This window comes from Yamadazyma tenuis, chromosome 3 (genome assembly GCF_029203305.1).
Source record: "Yamadazyma tenuis chromosome 3, complete sequence".
NCBI lineage: Eukaryota > Fungi > Ascomycota > Pichiomycetes > Serinales > Debaryomycetaceae > Yamadazyma > Yamadazyma tenuis.
The window spans coordinates 315,698-343,356 of record NC_089463.1 but is presented as its reverse complement, the minus strand read 5'-3'; the positions used below and the strand labels follow the sequence as shown (position 1 = coordinate 343,356).

At 49.3% G+C, this 27,659-nt stretch overlaps 11 protein-coding genes and 1 non-coding gene across 12 annotated transcripts; 6 read left to right on the top strand and 6 right to left on the bottom strand. All coding sequences in view use genetic code 12, as the record gives it.

The window, feature by feature from the left end:
- Positions 1–227: 227 nt before the first annotated feature.
- ASH2 (transcription factor, contains a PHD finger motif) lies at positions 228–1,454 on the top strand (the record flags this gene model as incomplete). The annotated part of the gene is made up of 1 exon (XM_006684933.2): positions 228–1,454. The coding sequence occupies one exon, from the start codon at positions 228–230 to the stop codon at positions 1,452–1,454; it is 1,227 nt and encodes a 408-aa protein (XP_006684996.1).
- Positions 1,455–1,492: 38 nt separating this feature from the next.
- On the bottom strand, positions 1,493–2,194 carry PSN45_002539 (uncharacterized protein; the record flags this gene model as incomplete). The annotated part of the gene is made up of 1 exon (XM_066157890.1): positions 1,493–2,194. One exon carries the CDS (start codon positions 2,192–2,194, stop codon positions 1,493–1,495), a length of 702 nt encoding a protein of 233 aa, XP_066013987.1.
- Positions 2,195–2,897: 703 nt separating this feature from the next.
- On the top strand, positions 2,898–7,077 carry PFK1 (6-phosphofructokinase, alpha subunit; the record flags this gene model as incomplete). The annotated part of the gene is made up of 2 exons (XM_006684935.2): positions 2,898–3,829; positions 4,275–7,077. 2 exons carry the CDS (start codon positions 2,898–2,900, stop codon positions 7,075–7,077), a joined length of 3,735 nt encoding a protein of 1,244 aa, XP_006684998.2.
- A 2,164-nt stretch (positions 7,078–9,241) lies between these two features.
- Positions 9,242–11,026, top strand: PSN45_002537 (uncharacterized protein; the record flags this gene model as incomplete). Its single annotated transcript, XM_066157889.1, has 2 exons — positions 9,242–9,264; positions 9,418–11,026. 2 exons carry the CDS (start codon positions 9,242–9,244, stop codon positions 11,024–11,026), a joined length of 1,632 nt encoding a protein of 543 aa, XP_066013986.1.
- Positions 11,027–11,447: 421 nt separating this feature from the next.
- Positions 11,448–13,160, top strand: PSN45_002536 (uncharacterized protein; the record flags this gene model as incomplete). Its single annotated transcript, XM_006684939.2, has 1 exon — positions 11,448–13,160. The coding sequence occupies one exon, from the start codon at positions 11,448–11,450 to the stop codon at positions 13,158–13,160; it is 1,713 nt and encodes a 570-aa protein (XP_006685002.1).
- Positions 13,161–14,030: 870 nt separating this feature from the next.
- On the top strand, positions 14,031–15,575 carry PSN45_002535 (uncharacterized protein; the record flags this gene model as incomplete). Its single annotated transcript, XM_006684940.1, has 1 exon — positions 14,031–15,575. One exon carries the CDS (start codon positions 14,031–14,033, stop codon positions 15,573–15,575), a length of 1,545 nt encoding a protein of 514 aa, XP_006685003.1.
- A 120-nt stretch (positions 15,576–15,695) lies between these two features.
- PSN45_002534 lies at positions 15,696–15,766 on the bottom strand. The gene has a single exon. It is a non-coding gene; the product is annotated as a tRNA-Gly (tRNA).
- Positions 15,767–16,673: 907 nt separating this feature from the next.
- Positions 16,674–18,383, top strand: HSR1 (transcription factor Hsr1; the record flags this gene model as incomplete). Its single annotated transcript, XM_006684942.2, has 1 exon — positions 16,674–18,383. One exon carries the CDS (start codon positions 16,674–16,676, stop codon positions 18,381–18,383), a length of 1,710 nt encoding a protein of 569 aa, XP_006685005.2.
- A 2,217-nt stretch (positions 18,384–20,600) lies between these two features.
- GOT1 (Golgi Transport) lies at positions 20,601–21,073 on the bottom strand (the record flags this gene model as incomplete). Its single annotated transcript, XM_006684944.1, has 2 exons — positions 20,601–20,995; positions 21,049–21,073. 2 exons carry the CDS (start codon positions 21,071–21,073, stop codon positions 20,601–20,603), a joined length of 420 nt encoding a protein of 139 aa, XP_006685007.1.
- A 1,014-nt stretch (positions 21,074–22,087) lies between these two features.
- PUT2 (1-pyrroline-5-carboxylate dehydrogenase) lies at positions 22,088–23,764 on the bottom strand (the record flags this gene model as incomplete). Its single annotated transcript, XM_006684946.1, has 1 exon — positions 22,088–23,764. One exon carries the CDS (start codon positions 23,762–23,764, stop codon positions 22,088–22,090), a length of 1,677 nt encoding a protein of 558 aa, XP_006685009.1.
- Positions 23,765–23,961: 197 nt separating this feature from the next.
- PSN45_002530 (uncharacterized protein) lies at positions 23,962–24,957 on the bottom strand (the record flags this gene model as incomplete). The annotated part of the gene is made up of 1 exon (XM_066157888.1): positions 23,962–24,957. The coding sequence occupies one exon, from the start codon at positions 24,955–24,957 to the stop codon at positions 23,962–23,964; it is 996 nt and encodes a 331-aa protein (XP_066013985.1).
- A 47-nt stretch (positions 24,958–25,004) lies between these two features.
- On the bottom strand, positions 25,005–26,798 carry PPN1 (Endopolyphosphatase; the record flags this gene model as incomplete). Its single annotated transcript, XM_006684947.1, has 1 exon — positions 25,005–26,798. One exon carries the CDS (start codon positions 26,796–26,798, stop codon positions 25,005–25,007), a length of 1,794 nt encoding a protein of 597 aa, XP_006685010.1.
- Between the last annotated feature and the right edge of the window lie 861 nt (positions 26,799–27,659).

The following is a 27,659-nucleotide window of genomic DNA, read 5'->3' as shown; positions in this document are numbered from 1 at the left end:
TGTTGCTTGTCCGTAATGGTAACCTTAAAACGCACTGCTAGACGGGCCGCGGGTGCGGAGCTCACACAACTTATGTTATTCCCCTGGTGTCTACCAGACGGAGAGACTCGTCCGACAACCATGGGTATACGAGCAGACTTGTATGGGTGTATGGGGCCAACTACATTTGGTGTGAGGTTGGCGACTGTTTGGAAAAAACACCGCGCGCTCTCACATCTCACATCAACATGGAGATAGAACCTCAGGTCAAAGAAGAAGAGAAAACAGAAATCGAGGTCCAGGCGCCCACCCACACCCTCACCAAGAAGCGACGGGTCATAGTGGAGCCCCGTCTTAAGCCCGTTCTGTACAAAGCGCTGGATCTCAAGGTAGGAAACTCAATCTCCCGCACCCCAGCCGCCATCATAAACTCCATGCAATTCTTCACCAATGAAGACAATCCGCTCAACAGACGTGGATATAAGTACAAACCGTGCAAACCCAACCCCGAGCTTAAGCTGACGATGTATTCGACGACGGATTTACCGCCGTATTGTGTTCGTCCTAGCTACTTTGACAAGTCGAGTGGAATTCTCTTGGACACTAACGTCACCAGCGTGTCGAACACGTCGGGATGGCGAAGCATACGAAGTAACGTGGGAGTTCGTGAAGGGAAATGGTATTTCGAGTTCAAGGTGCTAAGTGGTAACGATGGTACTGGTCATGTCAGGCTCGGGGTGGGCAGAAGAGAGGCTAGTTTGGAAGCCCCCATCGGGTGTGATGGGTACGGCTACGGAATCCGTGATGTCAATGGACAGAAGGTGACTTTGAGTCGACCTAAGCCATTTATGGATGAAGGGTTCAAAACTGGCGATGTTATGGGAGTTTTGATTGATCTTCCAAGCTTAGAAGACCACTACAAGAGCTTTGAGCAGGAGCTCAAGGCCGCCGAAAACAAGTTCAATGTACACGGGAACATTGTACGAGACCAAATTCCTATCAAATATAAAAGTTCGTTGTACTTTGAGCAGTTTGAGTTCACTCCAATCGAGAATATGACCAAGCTACTTAATCCCATCAAGGTAATTGGTGAGCGGCTTTCGTCGTTCGACGAAGATATCCAGCTTCCGAAGATCCCGGGCTCCAGCTTGAAGGTGTACAAGAACGGGAAGTTGATGGGCACGATGTTTGAAGAGTTATTTTCGTTCTTGCCGATTCCGGGGAACCTAGCACAAATCCAAAACCAAAGTTTTCGAGATTGTGACGATGGTACCTTGGGGTACTATCCGATGATATCTGTGTACAACCAGGCGGTGGTGGAGATGAATGCCGGGCCCGAGTTTGCATTAAAAGAGCTTCCACAAGGTGTAAGGCCGTTGTGTGAACGGTATGATGAGCATGTGGTGGAGCAGTGGTACTTTGATCTTGTGGACGAGGTGGAAAGCCAGTACTTGGACGGACTTGAAGGGCAATAGAGTAAATATTCATTAGATCGTATACATAAATACCTGCTTCAGGTTCTGGCTACTTGCAACCCGATGTAAGTCCACTGGGTGGGGTCCACATCATTACTTCGCTTATAAATATCAAAACACTTGTAATGAAATTGTCTTGTCTCCACTTGCACACCCCTGGTGACAATATTATCACAAGTAGCACACTTTGCAAGCTGGTACTTATTCAAATAGCTGCGCAATTCCATCAAGAGCCTCGCAGTCCCAACAAGAAAGTTTCTTTCAACTTCAAAATAGCCAAGGTTGATGAGCTTAGAAATCAACCCTCGAAGCTCTTTGGATGTCCTGGAAACGTGATGCTTGATGAGAAGTGAGTTCACCAAGCTGTCGACGTTGGCGTGGTAGTCGTTGACAAACACTTCGTCGATGATGAACTTGATGATTTCCAAGTCACTCACCTTGAAACGCGACAACGTCTTGTCGACTTGGGTGCTGATGGAGCTGGAGTTTACAAACGCGTACACAAGCGTGTTGGACACCTCGTCGAGGCACCGATCTATTTTGAAACCCAGGAAACTGATGGTGTGGTTGAGATGGTGTACCACCTCGTCAAGCAGGGCGGGTGGAACGCCTAGCTCGTCACAGATGACGCAGAGCTTTTGTTCGAGCTCAGACTGGTCGACGTACTTGGCGGCTCGGATGTAGGTGAGAAGCACGCGTGTCACTGATGGGTTGATGGGAAGGGGATCTAGTTGAGACATGGTTGATTTCGTGGTGAAAAAGGCGCGCTTGAGAAAACCTAAACAGCGGATCAGTCACGTGAGCAACCGAGGTTGAGAGTTTCAGGTGAATAGGCTTTTAAGCTAATTAATTGGTGAACATGAAAGGATTGGATGTAGTGGGTATGGGTCATCCGGTGCATGGGCCAGAATCTGGGTTGTGGGTGGATGGGATAGTACTTGGTCAAATGGGTCGTGGGTGTATGGGACATGTCCAGCGAGCACGCCTTTGCCTGGGTGTGGGTCATGCGGCTGCCCAAAAAATACTGTCCCTGCATTCACTGGCTCGTGCATGTATAGCCACCAAAACCCGTAAATGTAACCCGTGCAAAATGCACCTGTGTACGGCCCTAAAGGTGCGTCGGCTATCTGGAGGGCGTGGGACAGCGTCGAAGGCGGCAGTGCGACGATGGCCCGCAGCACTTGACAATAGCGGGTTAATGGCCTACTTTTACGGTGGTGGTTGTCCCCTTATGTAGTTGCATTCTCTTGCATCTGTATCCTGTCATAAACTGCGAGTGGTCTCCTTATGCAAGCGACATCCAGCCAACTAAGTGTTGAAATAGTACACACCTATTAAAGTTTATGCAACCTGTGTTTGTACCGGCTGCAAAAGTACCGCATTTGGAAATATACAAAACCATTAATGCTTGTGCAAACCACTATTATCACGCTCCTTACAGCCATGGCAAGCACGGCCACTGCCTGCAACCCCATGACGGATCCCATCTGCTTGGTAACCAACCCTGCCCTTTCAACCGACCTTTCAGGCTACTCTTCCAAGCACTATCGCACCTCCGGCAACGTCGAGGTGTTGAGTCCGTTCCACCTCGATATGAGTCTTAGGCAACGATTCGATAACCCGATGATCGAGAGCAAGTTTAGCATTCTCTACGGACGGGTGGAGTGTGAGATCCAGGCAGCGGGCGGTACCGGCATCATCTCCTCGTTCTACTTGCAGTCGGATGACTTGGACGAAATCGATATCGCTGAGATTTTTGGGGGAAATCCCTATGAGTTCCAGTCCAATTTCTTCATTAAGGGCAACACGTCGACGTGGGACCGTGGAGGATACCACGCGGTTCCCAACCCATTGCAGACGTTCAATCGGTACGCGGTAGAGTGGACTCCTAGTCGCATCTCGTGGTTTGTGAACGGATACACCTACCGAGTACTTGATGCCACAAACCCATACGGGATCCCCAGCTCCCCCATGCAAGTGAAGTTGAGTCTTTGGGCCGGAGGTGATCCCCTGAACCCACTGGGCACGATTCTTTGGGCTGGTGGGGTGTCTGACTATGTGGGAATGCCTTATACTATGAGGGTCCGGAATCTTCAAGTGACAGATTACTCGACCGGGACGTTCTACACGTACGGGTTCAGGGAAAACAAGTGGGAGTCACCAAGTAGTGTGGCCGGAGAGATCGGTGGACGGGTAGGAGGGTATAATATTGAAGCACTGGCGTATTTGCAGCCAGAAATGGGGTACGAGTCAGACCTGGTGTACCAGGGGCACGAATCAGATCCAGTCATCCAGGGGCACGAATCAGACCCAGTCATCCAGGGGCACGAGGCAGACCCAGTGGAGTCAGGGCTAGGAGAGCGACTTGTAGATGGGTTGGGGCCATTTCTGTGGATGTTCACGGTGTTTGTGTTTGAGGTTGTGTTTGTGCTCGTGTGGATGTGAGAAATTATAGTTATAAATAGAGATACTGGGCAGCGTAGAACTTACACCGCAGGTGGTGGGAGAGGAGAAGCTTGTGATGTATGGGTCAGAACTTCGGTGGGTGTAAGGGTCAGAGCTTCGGTGGGTATATGGGTCAAGACTGGTTCATTGAAACCGTCTTCCCAACTCCGACTCCGACACCAACACAATTTGACCCCCACCAGTAACAACTACAAGTAATTCACAATTCACCTCTAGTTGCCCCTAGATGCTTCCACTACCACTGCCGCTGGCACCTCCACCGGCGGGCCACTGGTGGCGGAAGCAGATCATCACCCCACGGCCGGCCCCAACCCGACGTCTCCTGAGCGCGAAATCAAATATAAAAGTTCCCAGCAACCAAACCAAGAACATCCCAATGACAATTGAAGGACTCAGCTCCATATCTTTGGTGACCGATTCCCCAGACAAGTTCACCGCAGCTGCCAAGTTCTACGTGCGGGCCGGGTTCACCGCCCTCAAGAGCTACAACAAACACCTAAACAAACCTGACCTCCTCGGAGTGTCCAGCGACTCCATCAGAGAACTTTGGCTTCAGAGCTTCCCAGTGGAAGAGGTCGATAGCCATGGCCAGGTGATCCCGTTTCAGGAGCTGGCAGTCTACCAGGGCGACAACTGCGAGTCCTTGAGTGACCCGGTATTGATCAAATTGAGACTTGTATCCACTTGTGTCGAGGTGTGCAAAGACATCCATTTATTCACCACCGACGTTGACGGATGTCACCGCCGTTTTGGCCTGTCAGTCGACCCGCTCGGCAACCGCATTGTGTTGCTGAACAAGGAGCTGTTAACGGGTCGGGAGTTTGGCTCCGACCAAGAGTATATCGACTACCGAAAATCCGTGTTGGTTCCAGCCTCCAACGATGCTGATGCCCACACCGGCCCCCGGACCCTCAAGAAAAAGATTGCGGTGATGACATCGGGTGGTGATTCACAGGGAATGAACCCGGCCGTCCGTGCCGTCGTCCGTTCTGCCCTCTTTTATGGGTGCGATGCGTTCGCCGTGTACGAAGGCTACGAAGGATTGGTTAATGACTATATCCGGCGCATGGACTGGGACGACGTGCGGTCATTCTTGAGCTTTGGTGGTACCAACATCGGCACGGCGCGGTCCAAGCGGTTCCGAGACCGTGAGGGCCGGTTGGAAGCGGCTGGTAATATGATCAAAAACGGTATTGATGCGTTGGTGGTTTGTGGAGGAGATGGGTCGTTGACGGGTGCCGACTTGTTTCGGAGCGAGTGGCCGTCGTTGGTCGATGAGTTGGTGTCGTCCGGGCGGTTCAGTGCCACCGGCGTGGCGCCGTACCGCCATTTGACGATTGTGGGGCTCGTGGGAAGTATCGATAACGATATGGCCACCACCGATGCCACGATCGGAGCCTTCTCGTCGTTAGAGCGGATTACCGAGATGGTGGACTACATCGATGCCACCGCCACGTCGCACTCACGGGCGTTCGTGGTGGAGGTGATGGGACGCCATTGCGGGTGGCTTGGGCTTATGGCCGGCCTCGCCACGGGTGCAGACTACATCTTCATTCCCGAGCGGCCCCCCAAGAATGGGGCCTGGCAGGCCGAGTTGCAGGTAGTGGCGCGCCGTCACCGTGAAGCCGGTAAGCGGAATACCACGGTGATCGTGGCGGAAGGAGCTACCGACGATCAGTTGAACCCCATCACTGCGGCCGAGGTCAAGGATGTGCTTGTGGACTTGGGCCTCGATACACGGATCACCACTTTGGGCCACGTCCAGCGAGGTGGGTCTGCCGTGGCTTTCGACCGGATGTTGGGCACGGTTCAGGGTGTGGAGGCCGTTAAAGCGGTGTTGGAATCAACTCCGGCCTCCGAGCTGCCTATGATCGCAATCGTGGGTAACAAAATCGTCCGCCAGCCGTTGATGAAGGCGGTGGCACTCACGAAGCTGGTGGCCGAGTGTATTGAAGCCAAGGACTTTGATGGGGCCATGGCCTTGAGAGATGGGAATTTCGCCGAGGCCTACGACCAGTTTCTTCACACCAGTATTCACGATGATGGCACCCACCAGTTGCCTACCACCGAGAGATTGAACATCGGGGTCATCCATATTGGGGCCTCGAGTTCCGCTCTAAATGCTTCTACCAGGGCCATCACCTTGTACTGTTTGAGTCGTGGCCATAAGGTGTTTGCGATCCAGAATGGGTTCCACGGGTTGATCCACACAGGGGAGATGAGAGAGTTGGAGTGGATTGACGTTGAGGGCTGGTACAACAAGGGAGGTAGTGAGATCGGTACCAACCGGTCGTTGCCCAGTGAGAACTACGGGGAAGTGGCCTACCACCTCCAGAAAAACAGTTTGGACGGGTTGATCATCATTGGTGGGTTCGAATCCTTCACTGCTTTGAACCAGTTGAACCAACAACGTCACAACTACCCAGTGTTCCGGATGCCCATGATTGTGATACCGGCTACCGTCTCTAACAACGTTCCTGGTACCGAATATTCGTTGGGATGTGACACTTGTTTGAACCAATTGGTCAATTACTGTGATGCCGTCAAGCAGAGTGCCTCGTCGACCCGGAGACGGGTGTTTGTGGTGGAGGTGCAAGGAGGACACAGTGGGTTTGTGGCGAGCTTTATCGGATTGGTCACTGGGTCTATCGCCACCTACACTCCCGAAAAGAAGATCAATTTGGCGACCATCCAGGAGGATATCGACTTGATCTTCAAGATTTTCGAAAATGACAGAGGCGAGGACAAGAACGGGAAGATCATCATCAGAAACGAATTGAGCAGTAAGGTCTACACAACCGAGTTGATAAGTGAGATTTTAAAGGAGAACAGTAATAAACGGTTTGAGACCAGAACCGCGGTTCCTGGCCATGTGCAACAAGGATTCAAGCCTACTTCCAAAGACAGGGTTTTCGCTGTCAATTTCGGAATGAAAGCCGTGCAGTTCTTAGAAGAGCATCAGGACACCGATGCCTTAGGAAATTCCAACCATGTCATAATTGGGATGAATGGGCTGAAGGTGACGTGCTCGAGTGTTACGGACTTGAACAAGGAAGCCAATGTCGAGTTGAGAAAGGGAACCAGAGTCCATTGGAATAAGATGGTGGAAATCGGCGACATGTTGAGTGGCCGGCTGTTGATGAGGAGATCCAAGTAAATACCGTAGCTTTAACCTTTTTTTTTTTTACCATATTTTGGACACGCATAGAAAGTCTATTAGTTAGAAAACGCATTATTTTAAACCTTGTAGATACTTTTGAGGCGATCCTTTTTGACGGAGAACTGCGTCGGCGGGAGGTTTTTCCGCATATATACACAGCATTAAAAGGGGAATTATTAGCCGGAACCAGTGAAACCAGACGAGCAAGGGACTAGACGAATTGAAAACAAAAAAATAGTCTGACAAAAGGTTTGGGTTGGTTTATTAGTCTATCTCTACTGGTACGATTCAATGCAAGTGTCAAGAGCGCGGCGGGCGTGGACAAAAGTTGCGGTTTTACGTGTGCAGCGCCCAACTCTTTCTGCAGGTTTTGTCACCTCACCAAACTTAGAAGTTGCTCGGTGTGCCTAGAGAAAAACTGCTCGTTCCGAAAGAAAAAATAAAATTATATCAAAATCAGAAAAAACAAAATAAAAAACGCAAAAGATCAAATCTATCGTATATGCACCTGGTATCCGTCTTCTTGCATGACCAGTGTAGAGAGCAAGTCTACTAGTATCCTTTCGAACAGGGGAAGAAATCAAAGAGAATAAAGATTGAATAAGCAAGAGAAGCTATCGAGTGGCAGGGAATATTCGAAGAACAATTGTCAACGTCTTTGGTAACCTACTTCTGTGGTGTCATGGGTTAGTTGGCAAATTGAAGGTTACCTTGGGCACCCCTGGCAGCCAAGCCCTCTAGAAAATATGGGCTGGTCAACGCAAACAAGCACCTTATTTTTATAGAATTCCAAATAAGGATTGATATGCCCCTGACCATAAGCAAGGTAGTATTTGGAATGGGCAATGAAATGGGGTTTTGTAGTAGGGTTTTGTTTTGCAGGTTACCGGAAATTGCGCGCGGGCCACCCCGGATTGAGACTCTAACTCACCCAGATCAAGATCCGGCCGCTTTTAGCCGGGACACGTGCGGCATGGGCCTCACTGCCACGGGCACGGGCCCGAAAGCAATAGGAGTACAGTGATTCTACAACCGTCGTGGTTGTTAAGTGCTTCTGACGTGTAATACGTCACCAGCCGATTGTGTTTGTGGTGTTCACATACAAAGTTTTTACGCTCATGTCCCTTTCTGAGTTGCTGTGGTTTGGAATATGACATCAAATGTGCCTGGAACGTTATAATCTTAACTGATTCAGTGGAATACTTGTGGGTTTATCCGTGTATCTCGCAAAATGCTGTGGTATGGAAGTGGCCAATGAAATCCAGGTATTTTGCCACCTCTGACTGGTACAACGTCCATTTTGGTGCCAATCCCCGAGATTTGCACATCTGTCGGAGTTGTCATAATCAACAATCCGCGGCATTGATATAACTATAGAGGTCGATTGTCTAACACAGGTTCCCAGTGGTTCTTGATTGGGTTCCTCAGAAAATATCGACACCCATGGTATGCATCTCGCAAATGTCTTTGTAAACAAGAATCCCACTATCCTGCCAATGTCCTTCACTCCTATACTTTTAAGCGGACTTCTGTCGCCAATTCCGCACTCGTGAATCCGATATCTCTAATCGCATTCCCAAAGCGGCAATCGGACTACTCCAACATATTTCATGGACTTAGGTGGTTGTACGTGGTGCCAGCTCCGAATGGCCATCTGATAAGCGGCAGTGGTTGGAGGTTGGTTGGAGGTGGGAATGCAGTCAGAAGGAGTACAAGGGACTACCAACACATAGTGTTTTGTCTGTTAATCGCCTACCAGGTTGTCGCAGTCTGTGGTGTTTTCGGATCAACTATCACATTCTCAGTTTGTAGATCTCAGATCTTTAAAACTTAGAGCCCGTGTTTGACCCATTTGTCGACTGGTTTAGACACCTTGTAATCATCAACCACGACACCTTCTAAACACCACATCCTCATCACTATCGCTATCACTATCGCTATCGCGATTTTCTTATCTCTCACCTTAAATTCTCGGACTCTCGCACATCTTCAACCTTCAAAATGATTACCACCTTCAAATCCAATACCAAAAACACTCCGGAGGTTCCGCTGCCGTTCTCGTGCTCCATATGTAAGCGCACCTTCACCCGCCTGGAAAACCTTAAACGTCACGAGAAACTTCGTACGTACTCTCTCGTTCCCTCCCCCACCCTCACTACTAATGCATTTAGATCTCCATCGAAAGTATGTGTGTCCACATTGTGGACGGGTCTACTCACGCAGCGACTCGCTCCTGGCCCACGCCAAAAAAGTCCACCGCCTAACTGTCTCGTCCGTCAAGGCCATTGAGGGACTCCAACTATCGGACTCCAAATCACAAACTCAAGACCACTTGAGCATCTTGGAGAATCTCAAGTCGCTTGACGAGCTTAAGAAAACGCTCGAAGAACTTCGTGCTCTCAAGGGCCTCAGCGTCCGTCAGGACCTTCAGTCCATACCACCCGAACCGGCCAATTCTCCGTTGCAAAACACCCCACCACAATTGATTAACGACTGCCTCCACCAGTACTGGACCAAGTTCGACCCGTGCTTCCCCATTGTCCACCGCGGTAGCTTTGTGCTTCCGGACAGCTATGACGACGACTGGTTGGTCAATGTCATGTGTGCCATCGGTGCTAGGTACCTTCCCGAACACCGGCACCTTTCGTGTCAACTCTATGAGTACATCACCAACAAGCTGGACCCGTTTCCAGAGCATCCCCAGCTCCAGGAGCTCCAGGCCATCTTGTTGGTAATATATATCGGCATATACTCTGGGGACAACAGTTGGTTCAAAAAATCCTTTCGCATCTACTCACGATTAGTCGAGTTCTGTCGAGAATCGGGACTTTTCCAGTTTAATCCCCACGATAACTGTGACAAGGACTGGAACTCTTTTGTGCTTACAGAAGGCCGTAAAAGGTTTGCGTACGGACTTTATTTGTTTGATTCCCAATCGGCTGTGCTCTTTAATTACCCACCGTCTCTCTCGCACTATGAAATCAAGCACAAACTTCCGTGCTGTGAGTCCCTTTGGGAGGCAACCACCGGTTCTGAGTGGCAGCTGCGTCTCCACTACCTGCCATTGACACAGATCCCCCATTTCTTCAAAGGCTTGCAAGAGGTGTTGATGTTTGGGCTGATATCAGGCACCATTCTGTCGTTTGGTGCGATGATACTCTTGCTGGCCGTTCATATCATGGTGCGTAACATGGCACAATACGCTGGGTTTCATGCTGGGTTTAAGGAAATGTCCTCCTTCCATGTCCAGGATGCTTTTACTCGCAGGTCACAGTTGGGGTCTGCTTTGAACTGTTTGCGGTCATTACTTCCGAAGAAACTAGAGCCTCACGACATCTTCGACATGTGGGACGAGTTTTCCGTCACCTGGAACCTTGCATACATTCACCTTCATCTCCCAGACACCGTGATAACATCGGGAGTGGTGGAAGTGACGTTGAATGAAACAATTGCAACCGCCTCGGCCCTTGCCAGACCCCAGCCAAAATCGCCTCCAGGAACAGCCTTGTTGAGCAACGACTTCAGCAAAAGTGTCTACCAGGTGCTATCCCTAACTGCAAGCCACATAGCATATTTCCTCGAGACATTCATGGTGGACCAGCTTGAAACGTCTCCTGTGTTCACATTCATGTTCTACAAAGCGGCATTAGTAGCATGGCAGATCCTCAATGCTTTCAAGAACGTAAGTTTGGACGGGTCCAAGCAAGAGGAAAAGACTCCAGAGGAGTTATTTGGTGCTCCCATCAGCAACGCCCAAAAGGATTATATGATGAAAAGACTTGTAGATGATATGTTGAGCCGCATCCAATCCGAGCGATACGAAGACATTCGAACTGGGTTTTTCGAGAAGTGGGTGGAGTCGGTGTTGGAGTCGAAGTCTACCTGGGGTGTTGGAGGGTGTGCAGCGGCGTCCTTTACGTCATTGGTATCGGATCCCAATTTATAGAGAGTGTGTATATATAATGTAAGATATGGATTTGGGTGCACGGGCCAAATTTCTATGGGTGTATGGGGCAAGAAGAAGCGATGGGGAATTAAAAATGAGTGTACAAACTCCAATGACCAAATTTGCATCACCTTTGGTACCCCTGGTGGCACGAGATTCGCTCGTGTCTAGGTTTCCTCAAACAGCCTCTCCATTGGAGAATCCTATCTAATCGCAGTCATTGCAACATTTGTGCGATAAGGTATCTCGGAGCTCCTTCCTTCCTATCTGGGACAATGTCACAAGTACTGGTCCTGTTGTCCACAACTTCACCCTAAATGGGCATGTAACCGGTCCGATTCCATAGTCCCGATGGTGTCAAACCTCACGACTATTTAAATACCCACCCTTCCTCCGCTAATCTACTAAACATCTCATTATCATGACTCTGGGTGAATACCAAATTAAAGAAGAACCTGCTTGCACTCCAAGAAAAATCAAGGTTATTGTCATCGGGGCCGGAGCCTCTGGCCTTAACTTTGCCAGGGAAGTCTACAATAACATTCCCTCCTGTGAATTAGCTCTTTACGACAAAAACCCTTCCATTGGTGGTACTTGGTTCGAAAACAGATACCCTGGTGTTGCATGCGATATTCCCTCTGTCAATTACCAGTTTACCTGGGCCCCCAGCACAGACTGGAAGACTTACTATTCGTCAGGACCTGAAATTTTGAAGTACTTCAAAAAGGTTGCAAAGGAACACGGCTTGGAAAAAGACGTCCATCTCAATTGCAGAGTTGTGGGAGCTTATTGGAATGAAGACAATAAGCAGTGGGATGTCACTATTCAAAGAAACGACGATCCTAATGACACTTTTACCGACTCAGCCGAAGTGTTGATCAATGCTACTGGTGTGTTGAACAAGTGGAAGTGGCCAGATATTAAGGGCTTGGAATCGTTCAAAGGTCCCAGACTCCATAGTGCCAATTGGGACACCTCATTGAGTTTGGAAGGAAAAACCGTGGGAGTTATTGGATCAGGATCCTCAGCCGTCCAGATCATTCCCAACATCTTACCCAAGGTCAAGCTGTTGACACAGTTTGTCAGAAGTAGATTCTGGATCACTGCTGGTTTTGCTCAGAAGTTCGCCGGCCCCAAGGGTGCTAATTTCAAGTACTCCGATGAACAAATACAGGTATTGCAGAAGGATCCCAAGAAGTACTTGACCTACAGAAAGAACATCGAATCTGATCTCAATAAGCGGTTTAGGTCGGTTCTCCGTGGAGGAAAGGAGCAGAACGAGGCCAGGGCCTATGCTGAGAACGAGATGAAGGAGAAGTTGGCCTCCAAGCCTGAAATCGCTGAGAAAGTCATCCCCCAGGATTTCGGTGTTGGGTGCCGTCGTCCTACTCCTGGAAATGGGTTCTTAGAAGCGTTGTGCGATGAGAAGAGCAACTTGGTTTTCAGTGACATCGACGAGATCAACGAAACTGGATTACGGACCAAGGACGGAGAGCAGCACGACTTCGATGTGTTGATCTGTGCCACCGGGTTTGATGTGTCTTGGATCCCTCACTTTCCTTTGGTGGGAAGACAAGGTAAGGATCTTCGTGAAGAATGGAAAGATGCTCCAGACACCTATTTATCGGTAGCCGTGCCACACTTCCCCAACTACTTGACATTCATGGGACCATACGCTCCGTATGCCCATGGATCGATCTTGCCTATGACCGAAGCCATTGCCAAAAACTTCATTCAACTTGTGCAAAGAATTGCAACCGAGTCGGTCACCTCATTTGATCCAAAACCTGAAGCCGTGGACGATTTCAGAACCCAGAGAAAGACTTTCTTGGAGCGGACAATCTGGAACGACCCATGCCGGTCTTGGTTCAAGCAGAGTAACAAGGCTGGTGAGTTGATGATGTGGCCCGGATCTCGGGTTCATTTCTTTGAGATCATGCTGAAGCCAAGATGGGAAGACTACCACTTGACTTATGAAAACGACAACCGATTTGCGTATTTTGGAAACGGTTTCCATGTCAGGGAGTTTGACAACCGTGACTTAAGTTGGTACTTGGGGTTGTTAGATGGTAAGGACGAAGAGCCTGACTACACTGATGAGATGATCAAGGATTTCATTGTCCTGGAAGTTTAGAGTTAGGAAGAATTAGATAACAATACAAATGCAAATAATATCTGTATACACTAATACACAAACCCTAGACCCTGGGCTTGTATCAAAATCGTAGTTTATCCGAACGTGAGTGAATCAGGTTAAGGCCAAATGGGCTGCGGATCTGAAAAGACGGAGATTATCAAAGAGGCAAACGAATTCTACGGCGATTGAGTTGGAGATAAGCATATGTAAAGATATAGAGGATAAGTATAACAGCCCAATTGAAGGTCCAGGTATCTTGAATTTGAACAAATGATACAATCGGTCCAACACTCCAAAATTGCCTTGATGTTATGCAGATCTTTCACGACCCAAAAGTCCAATTGCCAGGACCCCACATATCTATCAGCCTGCTAGTGGTGTCCGTATCACTGGTGTCCGACTCCCAGCATATCTTCCAGTATGGAAGTGAGTTTGGAGTGTCGGAAAAACTGCGGCCAATCGCAACTGTTACACATGCAAACAGCAACCGCCTTATCCACAACTTCACACGAATCAACTAGCAGCCCTTCCTCTCGATCTCCGAGATAAGATAAGCACCAACCTCCAGTGCCTATCTACCAATCCATCATCATTTACACGTCGATTAGCCTATCTGGCCCAAATAGGAATGTTGGAGGATCTCGGACGTGCGCGACTCCTCGCAATTCTCTTATCTATACGTTAGATTGGCAGGTGGCGGACAAAACGGTGGCCCAAATCGGAAGCCATGGTGCAGGTGGTGTCTGCGAGTCCCATTTTCGAGGCTCTGTCCGTTATACCTCATCCAGAACTACTCTGCTTATCTTCACGATCCAACAGTATATATAAAGACAGTCTCATCCTTTTCATTGTTCTACTATTCCAATTATGTCTTCTGAAAAAGAACTTAACACCATCACCGTGGTCGAAGAATCCGACTCCAATCCCATAGAGCTGGACTTGGACTATGAAAAATTGAGTACCATCAAAGGTCTCGACAGAGCGTTTGATTTCTGCAAGGGGAAAGAAATCTCTTATACGGAAGAAGAAGAGAAGGCCGTATTGAAGAAAATCGATCGGTACGTGATGCCCTTGCTTTTCCTGCTTTATTTCATCCAGTTTTGTGACAAAGTCAGTTTAGGTTATGCGGTGCTTATGGGTATCGAAGAAGATACTCATTTGAACACCGCTACCCAAGAATATTCCTGGGTGTCCTCGATCTTTTATGCTGGTTATATTGCTTTCGAGTTCCCCACTGCCTACTTTCTTACCAAATTGCCGATTGTCAAATTCCTCACCTTCAACATTCTTGGTTGGGGTATCATCATCACCTGTACTTGTGCAGCCCATAGTTATGCGGGAATGCTTGTTCTTCGGTTTTTGCTTGGGGCGTTTGAGTGTGTCATTACCCCTGCTATTGTGTTGATCGTCAGTATGTGGTACAAGCGGTCCGAACAGGCCAGAAGATTGGGATTCCTTTTGTCTGCCAATGGTATCTCGACGCTTTTGACCTCTCCACTTGCATTTGGATTGTCATATGTGACTAATGGGGCCATTGCCTCGTGGAAGATCCTCTACCTTATTTTCGGGTTGCTGACGCTTGTGTTGGCGGGGATCTTCTATTGGTTGTTCCCAGAGAATCAGTTGAGTGCCAAGTTCTTGACCGAAGACGAAAAGCTCATCGCTATTGACAGAATTAGAGTTAACTTCCTGGGAGTTGGATCTCAAAATTGGAAATGGTATCAATTTTTTGAAGCCTTCAGGGACCCCAGAACCTATTTGTACATGTTTTTTGCTCTTGTAGAAAACATGGCCAATGCCGGGGTGACAACTTTCGGTAACCTTATCATCAAGTCTTTTGGATTCGATAGCCAGCATGCGTTGTTGTTGTCGATGCCCGGTGGAGCCGTTGATTTCAGTGCCAAAATCATCTTTCCTTGGATATCTGACCGGTTGATGGACAGAAGTTTCCCGGCCAGTATTTGCTTAGGACTTGCTGTGGTGGGAGGAATCATGATCAATGCCATCAGCACCGACCATAAGGTGGCACTTTTGGTGGGTTACTACTTGATTTCCTTCTGTGGTGCTGGTTGGGGGTTGGTGATGACCATGATTGGTGGTGGGTCGCTTGGGTCCACCAAGAAGAGTGTGGTGAACACCTGCCAGATCGTGTGCTACGCGGCAGGTAACTGGGTGGGACCCCAGCTCTGGAGAGCCACCGAGGCTCCCAACTATCACACTGGTAAGAGACTTATGTGTACATTCTATGGGTGTGCGTGGTTGAGTTTATTTGTGATCAGATTTGTGAATGTTATGGAGAACCGTCGGAGAGACAGGCTTGCAGCGGAGGGTAAGATTCCCCCAGCAGCCAAGGATACCGAGTTCTTGGACTTGACTGATTTCGAGCAGCTTAATTTTAGATATCTTCTTTAAGTAAATATATGGATGAGAGTGAAAGAGACAGTGAGGGCCAGAACTTGTTCTATTACCATAATTTGCGAACCGAATTGCAATTCAACTAGTGTCTCTGAGCTTTAAGGAGCAAAAAAGATATGCGCAACCCCGGAATCGAACCGGGGGCCTGTCGATGGCAACGACAGATTTTACCACTAAACCAGTTGCGCTTATATTAGTTAATGTTTGTCAAGATGAGACCAGCGGAGAATTTTTCCGCGAAGTATACCGGATTAGTGGTAAGAAGGCGTGCGAGTATCGCTTAAATTTCCGAGGGTAGCCTCTTTCACTAACTTAACCTGTAAAACGCTCATGCCTGCCACTGTGTTTTTGGCAGGAAATACCCAAAATTTCGCCCGCATAACCTGTCGCCTCGCCAGTGGTGGTTGTTTACATAATCACGCATAGCCAATTGGGCGGATTTACAACAACCACACTAGCCTTTAAGATAACCCCCTATCCCCAATCCTGGATTCTGGATAGTAAACCCACTTCGCCCAAAACAAGAGTCCATATGCCATGCATGAACACTTGTAATAGTTGGATAAACGAATGCGAGTGACGACCAGCAAGTAGGGCAAAAACACCTTTCTAATTTCGTTTAAGGTTTTTATTTTTATTAGTGCGACTAAAACGATTTAAAGGAAAAGAAAAGAAACTCCGCTGAAGAATTAGCCTTTAGAAACAAAATAATAGAAAATTAAAAAAATATTAAAAATTCTACAATTGGAAAATAAAAAAGACCAAAAAATTAATATTATTCACCTTTGTGCAACTGAGAAAAGCTGAGAAAAAAAAAAGACCCACAAAAAATATTTTAGGAAAACAGATTGTTATGATATAAATACATTTTCAAAAAACCTCAAAATTTTTAACAAGCTTTTGCAACGAAGCATACTCGAAATTTCCACACCTATTCCTTGTGAGTGTTTCGTTTTTTAAGCTATATTGCTCCCATCTTTAGTCCCTTCACTAAGTATTCCACATCGTGGTAAGACTGTTCTATCTCGTACCATATTTATACATCCACACTCAGCCGTTTTCCACCACTCGAAGAACCTTTGATTCTATGGTACAATGAGCGAGTCTCCCGATACTTCTGCCGCCAGCCCCGGCCCCCTGACCACCACACGGTCGTCAGATCGCCTGGCGCCGCCGCCCACCACGGCTAGCACCCGCCTGCCTCCTCCAAATGATGTATACTCATCCACCCCCAACTCAAATACAAATCCCACCACCAGTCCCAGCCCGCCGTCCAGCCCCCGGCCCATAACCGTGAAGAAAAACGCTTTTGTCCCCAAGCTCTACTCGATGCTCTCGGATCCCAACCTTTCTCTGCTCATCTGGTGGAACGAAAATAACGAGCAGAAGAACACCTTTAATCTTTTACCAGGCCAGGATTTCAGCAAGGTTCTCACCAACTACTTCAAGCACGGTAACATCGCGAGTTTTGTGCGCCAGCTCCACATGTATGGTTTCCACAAAGTCAACGATAATAATACCGATAACTCTGTGTGGGAATTCAAGCACAGCTCTGGAAAGTTTCGCAAAGATGATGAAGATAGCTTGGTGTACATCAAGAGAAGAAGCAGTTCCAACACCAAGAACGGCCAGCCGCCGGCGGCAAGCCACGCGCCAGATCATGGCATGGTTTATCAGCAGCCGGCGGTGTATCCATATTATTATAATGAGTATATGGTGCCGGTGCAATACGTTCCTTATAATGTCAACTATCCGGCGGTGTATTCTCCGCAGTACCAGATGGTACAGCCACCGGTGTACTACGGAGCGCCCCAGGGGAGCCACCAGGCCCCGGTGCACCAGGTGCCACCCAGGGCGTACCTGGACCCCCAGCCCGCGGTAGGGGTCCAGATGCTCGTGCCAGGCGCGGCCCCCACAAGGCCAGAAATGGCCGAGCCGATGCCTCGTACCGCGCACACGTCTCCCAAGGCCATCTACCACCGGCCCTCCAACACCCTGCCGCACACGGTACTGACCACCCCCCATCTGCAGCAGCTCCATCTGCAGCACCTGCACCCGCATTCACAACTTCTGCACCAGCACCAGCACCAGCACCAGCACCAGCACCAGCACCACCCCGGTTCATCGCCTAAGTACGCCAAGTCGTCCGCCAGAGCTTCACCAACCCCCGGCATCCAACAGTACAACCCTCTCCAGTTTCGCAAGATCTGGGACTCGCACAACGGCAGCGACCAGCGCCGCCAGCGCAACCCATCGCTTCTCTACGACCCGTTGGCCCCCGCTCCCGCCCCGGCTCCCGCCCCAGCATCTCAACCACCACTGCACCAGACCTTCACACCCCCAGCACAATTCCCTCCTCCAGGCCAGTTTACACCCATACAAACCCAACCACACACGGCCATGTCGCTCCCCATCACCCTCCCATCTCTCGCTAGGACCAACTCCAACTCGCGCGACTTCCCACGAAGCGTGCCAACACAGCTGTCCATTAGTGATCGGTTCAGGCCTTCGTTGGTGGAAATGTACAAGTTTCACGATCTGATCTCGACCTCCACCAATAACTCCATCTTTTCTAACTCCTCGTCAATCTCATCCATTGCCCTGCAAAGAGATAACTCAATTGGTCTGATTGTAATTCCCAGCAAGCTGTTGACTCCACCACCACCGGTGTCCCATAAGATGACTGCCTACTCCCCCATCACCCGGAGTGCTAGTTCAAGCAACCTTCCTGTACACAAAGTTACCATCAACTCATTGTTGAAAGAAAGAGACGAATCGAAGAGAAGAAAGCTTAATGACGATTAGCTTGGTGATGCTTTACGATTATAATTCTTTGCTGTATTATTAGCTTGTAGTTAATATGTATTATCTTTGGATAATAAACGTCTAACGATCTGAGTTCCTTTAAGTTCTGACTCCCATCTAGATTTTAACTTCTAGTTGGCCTACAACACCGCCACGGTGATCTGGAAGTTTAATCACCTTCAGACCAAATAATCATCGACTTTATACTTGCATTCCAAGTTCCAACACGTTCATTTGATATCACCTGTATTCTTCAGGTATGTATGGTAGATCATTCTCTTCAATAATGCCTACATCGGAACAGCATCCGGTACTGCAGACGACGTTTTTAATGCCCGATATTGCAGTTGCATTTTACCGCGCGCGTGAAGTTCATCGAAGGCGAGGCACAACTAACGAATACCAGTGGGAGGCAGTTTTTTAACCCATGAAACCCTGGAATAGATGCCATGTAAACACGGGGCCACTCAACCGATCGCCCAGCCAATCATCTCTGAGCCCTGCACCTCCAGCACAACGCTCTAACCGGTCTCACGCTGGGATCGTCAAATCACTTGCCGATCAATCTACGCCCATGCGCAACCGCTAAAACAAATACCCTTTCTGTAAATAACTTGGGTTTTCTTCTTTGTTTCTAACAGTTCGTAAGCAGGTTCTTTGCGTAGAGTGCATTTATAGCGCACCACAAGCTTGTTTACTGTTAGCTAATTTGCATCCGGCACAGAATGCTTCCGCTTCAGCTCGCCTCTATTCCCAATTATAGAAATATTTGCGAAAGGCAAACATCCCCTTTTCACATCGTCAAGAACAACCCTGTCTCCTTCAGGGTAAAAGGGTAGCAAATGCAACATATTTTCCACTCACTTCAGCCGCATTGTCTTGTGCACACTTTCAGGTGAGACAAATGATCAATCAGTGGCTACTATAATTAGTGACTACCATAATTAGTGGCTGCCATACCAACTGCAATTTAGCCTATTGTACTTATCACATATATAATGGCCTCATTTTAATGCACAACTTCTTGAAACAAATGCACCACTGGTTTTGGCCCACAATGAAATATGTACATGCCACGCTTAATAGTTGCGTGCCACTTGCTTAGGTCTATTATGATTTTCTATTTATAATTCAGAACAAAAGTTTGGGCTTTTTGGTAGTCGGACGGTTGTCTGAGCGTAGATCAGCATCTGAGTCCGAGTCTGAAGCAGAAGCGGTACCACCCACATTAACTATGGGTGCAAGGGGCTTTACTCGGTTTTTACCTATGGGTGTGCGGATCGTTTCTGTCTTTTTGCGCCGGTCAGATTTGATTTTGTTCATAAGCGTATTCATAGCGCCACTCGGAGGGCCGTTGGCCTTGTTTCTTGAAAAAGCCTTGTGCAGATCGGCGTCAAGAAACTCTCCGAGCCGCTGCGTTTCATTTGCCTCGGCAATACTGTTTAAGCTCTTGCCCAGCTCGATAATGGGCAAGTCAAAAAACTGCTGTCTGGGCTTCGGGGCCATTTTCTGCAGCAGGCTCGGTAGCCAGCTCTGGATCATCGTGGTATTGTGCTGGAGCTGCTGCTGGAATTGGAGCTGGAGGAGCTCTTTTTTCTTGATTTCTTCTCGCCTGCTCATGGAATAAGAGTTTTGTGGGATGTGGGTTTCGATGCTTGTTTGGGGGTTTATGTTGGTATATCGTGAGTGCAGTGGTTACTGTTCGTACTGTTCTGGCTGCCGGTGAAGTGCTTGCTGGCTGTTGCTGTGCTGTGGTTGAAGGATGGTTTGTGGAATGAGAAGGATTCAACTCATCGCGAAGTTCGCGAGACACACCAGCGCGAGTTGACGATGGCCGAGGATGGTCACTGAAGGACCAGCCCTAGAAGGAGGCCACTCAGTGGGTCCACGTAGCTGTGTGGAGACACGGCTCTATCACGTAGCTCTATTTCCACATCGCTCTATCACGTAGCTCTATTTCCACATAGCTCTATCACGTAGCTCTATTTTTCACTCCAGAGACGGCATACTGGTTTCAACCTGAAAACCCATTCTTCCTCCGCCACACTCCTAGGCCTCCGCCAAAAAATACCACCTCCATTAGTTTTCCAACTTACAAATGAATAATACAATATGCTACAAATAAATACAAATGTATTGAACTTCGATCTAGTCGTGTAGGTGTACACGGAGCATCTGCCTGAATGAAAGTCTTTAGCGTTTCAGATGCCCTTTTCTTCAAACAGGAAGGGTGTTGATACCTGCCACCCGGTCAATGGTGGGCCCCACTAACGGGTGGCTCAACAAGTCGCCAATGTAAGGAATTGACCGCAAGAACTGCACAATCGTCCCAAAGAAATCCCCAAACAATCCAAGGATTCCGAAACTTTCAATGATAAATCCCAAAAACGACCATTTCATAAGAATCAACAAGATCCCGATCCCGAAACACACGGTTCCTCTTATCTTTGTGGGCCTCGTGAAGAACGTCACGGTCCGTTGTGGTCCAATGATCAAGATGATTCCGATCACAAACAAGATGTTTCCAAACGCCAACAATCCCGAATCAAAAAACGTCAAGATTCCAAGGAGAAACAAGATGACACCAAAGGTGGTGAACCCCACCCCGTACTCTAGTCATAGTTAGTACCACTCTCTTTGCATATTCCGCAACTTATTCACATACTCTGTCTATCCGACAACCAAATCATAGTATCAACACTAGAAAAAGTTCGCGCGGTGCGGTTTTCAAAAACAGTCCCATGGGGCCAGACGACTACGATACTTCTTTACCACCGCCAAGCTACGAAGAGGCGGTACTGACACCCGTTCACACCGGTACCACCACCACCAATACCGCCGTGCGACCCGCCATGCCCCCGCCACAGCCACCTCCTCCTCCACGACCGTCACACTCCTCTCCTGCGTCGCAATCTCCAGCCCAGTCGCAATTGAATGATCTTTATACTGCCAACTCCAAACTCCCGTTCCGATACCCCAAGGGCTTCTTCTGCAACAAGTGCAGCAATACCGGTTACCGTAAGCGAGGAAAGTATTGCCACAACTGTTGGGACCAGTTTTACTTGAAGAAGCATGCTTATAATCCAAACCCGGGGCTTGCGTTCAGGTATCCACGGGGATTTTATTGTGAGCGGTGCAACAACACGGGAACAAAGGTTTCGAGTGGGCGGACGTGCCAGGACTGCTACGAGCGGTTTGCTCCGCGAAACAACTATTCGATGATGTCCACCTCTGGTAGTGGTTTGTTGGGGTTACTTGATCCGTTTGCAAGGACCACCACCACGTTCGCGGTGCCAGCGCCGGCCGGGGCGTACGGGGCGCCGCAAGCGTACGGGCCCCCCGGTGGGTATATGTCAGGGCCGCCACCACCACCGCTACGAGTGCTACCAGGTGATCCTCGTCTTGGGGGAGTGTTGTGTGGGCGGTGTCGGGGATCAGGCTTAGTGCACTTTTTCTTGGACGAGGAAATGTGTCCCGTGTGTGGGGGTATGGGCAGGATATTGAATGTCAGACAATGAGGTGACTACCAGGGTGTCCAGTGGACTAGAAAAGAAGCTCTGAACAACGGATGGCGGCAATTCACCAACCGGCACCAGATATTCTGTATTTTAGTGTCTCTATTCACTAAACAGATAGTACTATCTATTATACCAGTATCTAAACTAACTCTTCCTTACATACTTAATGATTATGCCTACTTATGCCTATTTATTAGAAGGATATTCATACTCCTTCAACTCATAGAAGTTCTCCTTGATGTTTCTCACAGACACAAACCGGTTCAATATGTTTCCAGAACCTGCCTTATCGTTGGTACCCGACATCCTGGCACCCCCGAACCACTGCTGGCCCACCACCGCCCCGGTAGACTTATCATTCACGTAAAAGTTACCGGCCGCGTACCTCAACTTCTCTTCTGCCAACCGCAACACCTTTCTGTCTCTAGCGAAAACAGCTCCTGTCAACCCATATTTGGAAACCGTATCAATAGACTCCATGACCGACTCGAGCTCTCCGTCGGGATACACGTAGCATGTTAAAACAGGCCCGAAAAACTCTCTCGACATAAACTCATGGTTAGGATTCGAAGTCTTAACCAACGTTGGCTTCACAAAGAAACCCTTAGACTTGTTGTATTCACCTCCCGCAAGCACCTCCAACTCTGGGTCGGTCTTCGCCTGATCAATGGCACCCGCCAACTTGTCGAACAGCTGTTCGTGGATCACAGGACCCATAAAAGCATTCAATTCAGCAGTGGCATCGCCTACACTGATGGTTTCCATTGCTGACACCAATTTGTCGCAGAACTCGCTCCATACAGACTCCGCCACGTAACCCCTTGAGGTAGCCGAACATTTTTGACCCTGGTACTCGAACGCCCCTCTTAAGGTGGACAAAGCAGCGTGTTCCACCGCCGCAGAACCATCAATCAAATGAAAGTTCTTTCCTCCCGTTTCCCCCACAATTCTGGGGAAATCTCTGTACTTGTCAGCAGCCACATTCTGAGAAATCTTTACGTATAAGTCCTTGAACACCTGGGTGGATCCGGTAAAGTGTAATGCTGAAAACGCTTCATCTTCCACCACCAAATCGGTGATTTGTTGGGGGTTCCCAGGAATGAAGTTCACCACTCCAGCCGGCAAACCTGCTTCTTCCAAGATATTCAACAATAAATAGTTCGACAATGCCGCCGTGGCCGATGGTTTCCACACCACGGTGTTCCCCATAAGAGCAGGAGCACCGACCAAATTCGCAGCAATGGCAGTGAAGTTGAAGGGAGTGACCGCGTAAACAAACCCTTCCAACGGACGGTACTCGGCACGATTCCATACACCAGGACTCGACTCGATGGGCTGTTGACTGTACAACTCTTCGGCGTATTTGACGTTAAACTTGAAGAAATCAATGAGTTCGGCCACACTATCGATTTCCGCCTGATAGACGTTTTTACCTTGTCCCAACATGGTGGCGGCCAACATATCGGTTCTGTACTTGGTGGATATCAAATCGGCGGCCTTGAGAAAAATGGCGGCTCTGTCGGTCCATGGAGTGTTCATCCATTCGGCTTTAGCAGCCTTTGCACCGGCTATAGCAGCTAAAACATCCAGCTCTTCCGCCTGTGACACATGGGCCAACGTGTGCTTGTGGTTGGCAGGGTTCACAAAGGGTACCGTTTGTGTTTTATAGATCTTTTGGCCATTTACCACCAAGGGAATGTCAATTGGCTGCGATAATTTGGAGATCGAAGCTTGCAACGCAGTCCAGTCTTGGGAGTGAGCCTTGGCAAACTCCTTGACGGGCTCATTGGTGAGCGTCTTGGGGACTTTACTGAAGGCGAGTTGTGAAGCACACCGGATGGACGTGAGTCTAAAACAATTCATTTTTGGATTGGGGAACGGTGGGAAACCCTGGAGATTTATACTGCGATGCTGGGGCCGCAGAGGAAGTGAGCGCGAAAAGAAAACCGCAGGCGTGCGCGAGGGGGCGGCTGAGTGGAAGTCGCAGCCGGCACCACGTCCACCACGATGAGGGTGCTGGATGTCGGTCCGGCCCTGGTGCGGTGCTACCTCCACCACCTCTATGGTTCTTGTATCTGCTCCATCTTCTGTTTCAAATCTTCAATCCAGTCACTTATCTCGGCCTTGTTTCCTGCAAACATTTCTTCACTTTTCTCTAGCTTCCGATAGACGTCCAGAAGGCTCAGGTCCCAGGCAGTGAAATCTCGGTCCATTTGCGTGAAAACACTTTCAAACCGATTGACAAAATCGTGAGTTTCGATTGATTTCATGTGTATTTCGTTCAACGACTTCAATCGCCTAACGATGGCATCACTTTTTTCGATATACTGTTGTATTTCGGGTAAATACTTGATAAGCTCGTCGATTTGTCCGGTTTTAAATTGTTGAATCGAGCCTGACGTCTTGAGTTTGGCAAGTTCTGGTGACTGTAGGAGCTGAACAATGTTTTTTTGCACCTCCTCGATGTGGTATGTGGGGTTGTCGATGATGGCTGTTTTGCGAGCCAATGTGTCAAGAGTATGCCCAATGGGTGTGGAAACTGAGGCCAATTTGGCCTCCAAACCGGCAATTTTGGTCTCGAGTTCCAGGATATCAGCCCCCAGTGGCGCCACCGATCCGGGATTGACACTGAGCGTCTCCAGGGTGCCGATACCGGTGAACAAACCTGCAATCCGGTGTTTGTACCCATTCAAGTCGTCGTCTTCACCCAGATGTTTTTGCAACTTCTCCGCAAGTGCAAGTAATTCGCCCACCGAAGTGTCCTCTGGGGCTGGATCGGCCTGCAATTGGTGGAGCTCACGCTCTATCCGCGCAAGCTTCTGCGCACGGGACTCGTCTTTGTACACTTTGAACCCAGCGGCGTCGAGAGGTACATGGGCGGCATACTCGAAGTTAACTTTACCAGCCACAAACTCCGAATTGAAGCGTCGGAACGATGTCTCGAACTGGGGATTGGCCTCGATGATGTCCTCGTTTGTGTGCGGTGGCAGCACCAGGTCCACGTCGCTGTCGATGTCCGACGTTTCGTACACACTCGGTTCTTGTTCAAGGTCCATCGTTGGTAAACCAAATCAAAAAAGCGCGACATCTTTATTTCTACAAACTAGCCGTAACCTAAATTCTCATAGTCCGAGTCGACAAAACTATGGGCCAAGAACGTGTCCCACAACTGGGCAAGAGCCGGATCGTCTCCTGCCTTGACAGGATTCTTGACGGGTGCCGCGAGACTGCGGCCCAACAGGAGCCAATTTTCCACCAAGAGACTTTCCATATGGTAAGTGCGGTCGTCTGTGCTATATTCATGCTCATAGCCAAAAGGCTTTTTGCCGGCGTTGACGCTAGCTAGGTCCACGTAGTATTGCGTGTACCGCAACGGCGTGAACGTCTGTGGCGTGTAGGCCGGGCCTACGGGGATGTCGGCAGGCTTTTTGGGTGGAAGCGTGTTATCTTTTCTGCTGGAAAAGTAGTCAAACATGGACACCCCGCGGGTGTGGTCCACGTCGTCCACGGTGTCAAGGTATGCCATGTGCCGGTCCACGCCCGCGAAGAACTGGTCCCAGTTGGCGGAGGCCGGCTGGTTATTCAACATCGATGCCAAGCCGGTGGTGTTATACTCCCACACCCGTAAACCAGGGTTAAAGGTCGGGATCACCGACGCCGTCACGTGTGCCACCGTGTAGCGGTCACCGTGGGGCCCACTCTTGCGGCGCTTGGCGATTTTCCCGTAGACGTCGCTGCGGACCGAGTCCATGTACCGCACCTTGTTGAGCGGAGTGCCGCCGGCGATACGCATCGGGGGCTGCTGTACCAAATCCACGTCGTCGTCGTCGTCGTCGCTCTCGTCGCCGTCCCAGTCGGCGACAGAAACCTTGCCCAGCCCCGCCAACGACCGGTACGCGGCCCGCGAGTCCAAGGGAATAAAGTGGTCGATGTTCATATGCCCGTACAAACCACCAATAATCACATCACGATACTCATAGCTCCAGATGATGTACTTGCGCAAGCAGCTGATGTCATAGTTCTTCTCATTGGGTGGCACATGACCCGTCAACCACACCTTCATGCCACGGGCTCGCATCTCCTTCAACACCACTCCCAACCACTCGAATAATTTATATCCTGGGTCCTTACGGCGGTCACAATTGTCCACCAAGGGGTTGGACCGGAAGAGGTAGAGGGTGTTGATCGACACCACCGCCAATTGGCCTGGTACCACCTCCCGGAAAAAATATGCTCCTCGGTTGAAGATATGGAGCTGGTTCTGGGGGATGAAATGCGACCAGATCTTATACATCTCCCGGGTCTGAAGCGTGGGACCGGGGGCAAACAAGTTGTGCGGGTACACGTCATTGTTGCCCAAGGATGGGATGAGGTCCACCACCAAATTACGGGGGTTGGAAGTGTCAGGATTCTTGAAAAGCTCGTACAAACTCCCACTGACGTGCTCGTTCATATCAAAGATGTTCATTTCTGTCCGCGGGAAGTTCCGGTCGTTGTCGTGGCGGATGTTGTCGCCGGTCCACACGATGAAGTCGATTTTGTCCTTAAGGTGGGTGTTTATCCATTCAAATGTTTGGTTCATGAGTTCGAGAGGAGAATCACAGCCCAAAATGGCATCACCGTACCGTCCGGCGTCGCCGTGGCCGCCGTGGCACATCTTGTCGGGGCTGCTTCCGGGCCGGTAGAACTCATCTGGGTGGATGTCGGTGATGTGGAGGAAACGGCCATGAATGACTTGGTTGTTTACGGCGATGGGGTTACGCACCGTGAGGTTGAGGGCCTGGAGGTCGCTGGCGGCGGCGGCCTCGAGGCGGACCTCGGATGCCGTGAGTCCGGGTGCGGTGACCGAGCACGCCCAGAGGTAGAGCGCTAGCACCGGTGCTATGAGCTTGAGCATGGTGGTGAAGGCATGGCTGGGAGCGCTCGCTTTAGAAAGCGCGAGTGCGAGCACGAGCACGGGGGCGTGTGGAGGCGAGAGATTATGGGCGTGCAAATGGTAGGCAGTGATGGTGCGCACCCCCTGCGGTCCCTGTTGTTGTGCTCCAGAGTTAGGATGGTTTCCTGGGTGCAGTCAATGCAGTCCTGGATCCCAAATCAAGTATATTAATAAACCGCGTCCGAGCCTTCGTCGGTTGTCAACTAGAAACATCCCGATCAGGATAAATACTCTGTCGTAACGGGAAAAACTGCCGGTAAAACGTAAACAAACACGCGCGTCGCTCACCTTAATGTGCTTTCCCGTTACAGAACAAAATACCCACCCACGGTACAGCAAAACACCCACCCACGGTAGAACAATTGGTGATTGCGGCCCCTGTGGCCATTATATCCCTTTCAGTTAAATTCCTTCGCGATTTAGGTAATCACCTTCCCGCATCTAGTGGAATCATATGGCTCGTTTGAGGCTAAATTTTGGCGACTTTTTGTTTTTGGTTTGCAGGAGGGTTTATCGTGTTTTATAATTTTTCCCCTTTCCATTACTGATGGAATCACCGTGAATGTTTTTTTTTTTGAGAAGCTGTATATATAACCTTGAGTTTCGCCCTTTAACAACAATTGTATTTTCTTCATGTCGCTCTTTATCCACCAAAAACCTTATGGAAAGCCTAGCTTACCACCATTATCATCATTGTTGAAGGACCAAACTTACAAGTTACCGGCCATTGAGTTTAACCGCATCCCAGGCGTAGCCCCTGGCCCCAGCTCCATGCCCAGTTCTGTACCCAGCTCCGTGCCCAGTTCTGTGCCTAGCTCCGTG